Source organism: Labrus bergylta, chromosome 22 (genome assembly GCF_963930695.1).
Source record: "Labrus bergylta chromosome 22, fLabBer1.1, whole genome shotgun sequence".
Classification (NCBI taxonomy): Eukaryota; Metazoa; Chordata; class Actinopteri; order Labriformes; family Labridae; genus Labrus; species Labrus bergylta.
The window spans coordinates 16,173,662-16,179,661 of NC_089216.1; the positions used below are offsets into that span (position 1 = coordinate 16,173,662).

The 6,000-nt window shown below is 43.5% G+C and overlaps 1 protein-coding gene across 1 annotated transcript in view; it reads left to right on the forward strand.

Moving 5' to 3' along the window:
* Positions 1-6,000, forward strand: part of ank2b (ankyrin 2b, neuronal) — a 104,384-nt gene that overhangs the window by 62,804 nt on the left and 35,580 nt on the right. The window contains 20 exon segments of the mRNA XM_065950105.1: positions 137-361; positions 4,255-4,297; positions 4,299-4,410; positions 4,508-4,545; positions 4,547-4,567; positions 4,569-4,622; positions 4,624-4,671; positions 4,673-4,699; positions 4,701-4,724; positions 5,018-5,035; positions 5,037-5,066; positions 5,068-5,121; positions 5,124-5,230; positions 5,325-5,361; positions 5,363-5,386; positions 5,388-5,422; positions 5,512-5,539; positions 5,541-5,627; positions 5,629-5,706; positions 5,708-5,743. Coding sequence (XP_065806177.1) covers positions 137-361; positions 4,255-4,297; positions 4,299-4,410; positions 4,508-4,545; positions 4,547-4,567; positions 4,569-4,622; positions 4,624-4,671; positions 4,673-4,699; positions 4,701-4,724; positions 5,018-5,035; positions 5,037-5,066; positions 5,068-5,121; positions 5,124-5,230; positions 5,325-5,361; positions 5,363-5,386; positions 5,388-5,422; positions 5,512-5,539; positions 5,541-5,627; positions 5,629-5,706; positions 5,708-5,743 — 1,126 coding nt within the window.

Here is a 6,000-nt window from a genome sequence, read left to right on the forward strand (position 1 = left end):
GCTCATGCTAGCTTGGTTGGCAAAATGTGAGTCTAACAAAAAAAGGTCTACCAAGTTGCTTTGGTGTCTTTATTCTCGTCACCTAATTATTAGATGTTCTTGGTCAAGTTGAATTAATTTGTGGCAATCTCTGCAGCTTCCTGGTCAGCTTCATGGTGGATGCCAGGGGCGGAGCCATGCGTGGTTGCCGGCACAATGGCCTACGCATCATCATCCCTCCAAGGAAGTGCAGCGCTCCCACACGGGTGACGTGTCGACTGGTGAAGAGGCACCGACTGGCCACCATGCCGCCCATGGTGGAGGGGGAGGGTCTGGCCAGCAGGATCATCGAGGTGGGGCCGTCTGGAGCTCAGTTCCTCGGGTAAGACTGCAGGGAGGGATGATGGAGTGAAGGAATGATTTTAAAGTAGCAAAAACATTCAGAAACTTCATGAAGGTGCGATTAATCTTTTTGGGCAGGTTTGGATATTTTATGCAAATTACCTTTTAAATTTTAGCCACAAAACTTAAAGTTGCATCTTTACTTTAAAGATGTGTTCAGACAAGAAAAGTGAAGCAACTTTTGTTTCGTCAGCACCGTTTCGTTTGCTCTGTCGAACGGCATGCGCCCTGTTTCACTGGGACCTTGTACTGACCCGAGCTAACAGGTCATCAAACTGGGACCCGATCCTGATCCTAGCTAACGGGTCTCAAAGAGCTGGAAGCAGCAGGAAAGTTCAGACACATGCCGTTATAAAACCGAACATGATAAGGCAGGATGGACCTTTTTTCAGGGATTGTGTTTAATCACAATTAAAAGAATTTATACTTTTCACTTTTGTCTGAACACAGCTTTATAAGGAACAGAAAAACATGAAGAAGTCAGCCCCACAGTACATGCTTCCTCCTTAAATCCCTTTTACTGAGAAGCTTTCAACTTGCTGCCCTTTTTTCTTTCTGATTAATTTAACCTCTGCCTCTGCCGTACTAAACTTGTTTCTGTATCTGCTCTTGCTTCTTCTCCCAGCGCCAGGGTTCTGTGAATCTTTGCTCTTCAGCATGCCTTGTTTTCTTTCATAACAGCTGCTGTCTAACCTGATCCCTAACCCTCTACAGAGAAGCTTTTTTCTTATTAACTCCACCTGCAGAATACTGCACCATGATTGGTTTGATATGTGTCCTCACAGTCTGCCCTCTAGTGGTTAAGTTTGGGGCAGTATACGTTTAAGCAGAAGTTAAGAGCTCGATTAATATTTAGTTATTTAAAGAAGACAGGAGCCCTAAGTCGACATGCAGCCGTACATTTTACTGAACTCTGTTTTCCTGTGATAACGAGTAATTTCCAGATCTCAACTTATTTATTTCATTATCTCTGGATAACAACACTGCTTTTCCTCTGATTATGAGATAACTTCTGGGTTTGCCAGATATGAGAGCAGTTATCAAGTCAACAGGTGTTGCAGTGATGGAAGCGGGCAAGAGAAGTGGTTCAGATAGAAGTGATTGTACCCGACCTAAAAAGCCTCTGCATGTTTCTAGTAAGCTCCACGAGCAGAAACGTGCTCAAACTAGGATCAATATTGGAGATGCTTTTGAAAAATGGAGAGAGGTTAGAACACAGAAAGGTTTACAGACCCATGCAGAGCTGGATAAACACTGAAGCTTCAGTGTTCACTACATGGTGACCTGTGTGAGCAGTGACTCTAGAGAGGAGGGGGCGGGGGGAGACAGCTCTCTACAATGTTTTGAATTTGGACTGCAGTACTCATTTTAAACACTAGGTGTCAGAGTTACATACTGCTCCTTTAATGCTTATATTCAAAGAATAAAATCCCTGAGGTGTTTTAGTTATCTATTTTAAATGTTCCCACACTGACATTCAGCTTAAAATGACCACACTGTTTATGACCTCACTCAACTGTTTTACACGTTCCCAAAAGTTCCTGTTTTTCTTTTTTTGCACCAACAAAAACATGACGTGTCCTCTTTTCTTCCTCACTGCTGCGTTTGGATGATCACACAGTAAACTCCACCTCCCAAATGCCCCCCCGCCTCTTAATGAGGGGGAGAGTTTGGTTAGCAGAATCCTGCAGCTTGGCCCGCCGGGGACAAAATTCCTGGGGTAGGGTGGAGATAAAAATCTATGGTTATGCATATGAAACAATCCATGGATGCCGATCTTATTTCTTCCATTCACAAACAAAACCCTTCATTCGCATGTGCTTTTGATTTCCAGTGTCTTGTACCCCGCCGAGACATCCCATTACTGTTTCCAACTTGATTTGAATCCCTCTTTTCTGCTTAGCCTCTTCCATTTCTGTGTTTGTGTTTTCAGTGGTTTTCTTGAGAGATGTGTCTTAGATCACGTGTTTTATTGAATTTATGTGTGAAATCTCAAAGTTTTTGTGGCCTGTGAGGAGCTAAGGAACTTAGTAAAGTTTGACTGCATACTGCGGCTCTGCATGGAGCTGTTTTATTTGATCGACCCTTAGTTTACCTCAATAATCGTTCCAATACCTGTCACTGACTTTCATGAGTTATGAAGAATCTTTTGGCAGGAAAATGCTCAGGAAGTGATCTGGCACCTCTCCAGCTACCAGACCAATTTTCTAGATTTAGACCGCACTGGGATTTGAACCGGCGACCCTCTGGTACCCAACCCAAAACCATACAGACTGAGCTTCTGCCACCCAATAATTCAACAAATGTCAACATTAAAAACTTATTTCAGTATAAAATCTGATCAATAAAGTCACAGAATTATTTGTGATGTGCAATTGAGTTGAGGACAGAAGCAGTTCTATATACATGTAGCCCTGTTTCCACAAAGCGGTCCGGTTTGGTTCAGTATGGTTTGATACGGTAAACAAGGATCTGGCTTGCGTTTCCACAGCCAACCGTACCCTTACTTGGTAAGCAGAGTGTAAGCCAGATAGTGTTAGCAATGTCAGCTACGTAATAGCATGACATATCAGCATCGGACAATGTAGCCCGCCAAGGAATTAAGCGAAGAAGAAGAACAGTAAACAAAGGGCGACAATGTAGGACGTCCAGTAGAGGTCTGCACCTCTGACGTTGTCCATGCGGCGAAGCTCCGCACTGACATTAGTGTGTTACTGTTAAAAATAACCAAAACAAACAAATATAACGAGGCCACAGAACCCTTGAAATATCACGTGAATATCAGAAGTTATATTAAATAGTCACGTCTGTCCCTTGTTGTATCGTACTCGTTGCATGCCTCTTATAGATATGTGTTTTTTTCACATCAGGTAAGTCTTTAAGAGAATGTTTCATGTTCAATATAATAAATCTAGAGTTCAAGATTTTTTAAACATAGGCCCTACTTTTTAACAAATTCAGGGTCTCAAATACTAGAAGTTTAGAAGTTGTTTGATTGGTCCAGTCGATTGCTTCAGCTGGCAGGAATGAACCAGGCATACAACCATATGTACCCAACCAGGCATACAAACCATATGTACCCAAAACACAAGTGTTTTGCACACACCCGAATGGCAATAAGAAAATGCATACTAAAACTAACTATCAATTAAGATTGATGCAACACGATTGGTTTTTTAGGATCCATTTTCTCACTTCATTGGGGGGGGAAAAAAAAATTATGCAGATTTTAAAATCTGTGGGCAGCTTGTTCCACTCCTTTTTGGCCTAAAAAAACTGAATTTTCCCCTCTGGGATTAATAAAGGATAAATTATCATTATTATCAAAGGAAAAAGCAGATTGTGCGAAACGAAGTACCTGATTTTGGAGTGTGACAGTGCCCCCTAGAGGTTGAAACAGTGGCACTGCTCATATGTTTCAGAGCAGGGTGGAACAAATCCCTTAAGGGCATTATTTTTGAAATTATCGTAAATACTTATCGGACTGATGAATATGTAATCAACGTTTGTGGTATTTTTATGTTACTTAAGTTTGTTTTGAGAATCTAATTATATCACCAAAACTGGAAATTCTGAGATTCTGCGGGGGAAAATTACTGCTGTTGTCAGATGTGTCCTGCTGGCATGCAGGCCTTTACAGCATGTTTAACAGCTGTAGGTTGGTCGAAGCAATCTACTGAAGAAATCCCAGAACATTTTTGTACTGATGAATCATTTACCACCCCCAAATTACTCAAAAAACTAGGGCTTACTTTTTTCCATTCAGGTCAAATTACATCCACATCATGTCCTTAGGCCCTTAAAATACACTGATTACCACCCGTGGCATTCAGTACTTATTAACCCGTATGTCCTTTGCCTCTGACCCTCCAGTCCTGTGATCGTGGAGATCCCACACTTTGCTGCCTTGCGAGGTAAAAGAGAGAGAGCTGGTCATCCTGAGGAGCGAGACCGGAGAGAGCTGGAAGGAGCATCACTGTGAGCACACACAGGAGGAGCTCAACCAGATCCTCAACGGCATGGACGAGGGTCAGTCTCTGATGACTAAGTCGTATTAAACATGTTCTTTTTAATCCTGCATGAACGTCCCTGACACTTGTCCTTTTCTGACCCCCTTACATCAGAGCTGGGACTCCACCGGAGGAGCTGGAGAGGAAGCGCATTTTGCCGCATCATCACTAGAGATTTTCCCACAATACTTTGCGGTGGTGTCACGCGTCAAGCAGGACAGTAACCTGATTTGGTCCCGAAGGAGGCATCCTGAGCAGCACTGTTGTACCCCAAGTACAGGGCCGTGTTTCCTGAGGGGGCGCTCACCAAAAAGGATCAGGGTCGGACTACAGGTAATAGCAAGGAGTCATATTGTGGAATACAAGTCAAAGGTTAAATGCGGTTCTCTGTGATGACGATGCATCCAATGGGGAACATGAATATTGGTACTGAACTATGAGGAGGTTCTCTGATAGTTGCAAAGACATTTCTCTCATGTTGGTGGATACACTCCCAAACAAAATCCCTCTAAATGAATGGTTCCTTTCATGCCATGTGAATGAAATTTTCCTTCCCGGAAAGACAATACCCCTGTGTCAGATGTATTGATGATAAAAAAGTGAAAAGAAATGATCTTCTCTCTCAGACCCAGCCGGTGAATGTGGGATGTAGTGAGGAAGATCCTCGGGAACAAGGGCCACCTTCAGCCCCATCGTCACCCTCGAGCCCCGCAGGAGGAAGTTCCATAAAACCCATCACCATGACCCATCCCCGTCCCCAAGAGCAACTCTGACCCCCGTCCTCAACGGCTTCGGAGGGGACAACCGCCCACTTTACGACTCCTCTGTAGTATCACAGGTGAGAAGATGGGCGCTGAAATCTGTTCATAGATCAGCCGGACTCGTGTTTTACATTGTTGTGGGTTCATTTGGGGATTGTGTGCATTCACAGGTGGAAACCACGCCGGCTCAATGGGAGGACATAACAGGAAACCACTCCGTTAACGTTCATCAATGGACTGTGTTTCCTTCACCACCAATGTTTCTGCACGGTAACACAAAAAACAAAAACAGACTCCTTCACTCAGAGTCATCTGCCAACAAAGAAATAACACTTCTGTTGTTGTTTATTTTCTTACAGATTCTGGCTCATAGACTGTCGACAAGTCCCAGGAATCTGTCAACTTCTCCACCCAGGTGTACCGGGAGATCATCTGCGTCCCCTACATGGCAAAGTTCGTCATCTTTGCAAAGACCCCACGATCCCATCGAGGCACGCCTCCGCTGCTTCTGCATGACGGACGACAAGATCGACAAGACCCTGGAGCAGCAGGAGAAACTTCACAGAGGTGGCCCGCAGCCGAGACGTAGAGGTGAGGAAGAAGAGTGGAGGAGGAGAGGAGGAGGAAAAGGATTCATAATTCTTAATTGTCCCCACAAGGGGAAATTTTGCGTTGCAGCAGGAGCAACACAGAAGACAAGAAACACAAGCACAACATCCACCATGAAACATAAACGACAACTTATTCTAAAAAAATCAGACGGCACAAACAAAATATAAAACCAAATAAAAACATGATAAAACATCACAATAAAATAAAAAAATAAAAATAAAATCACTTACCAAAAT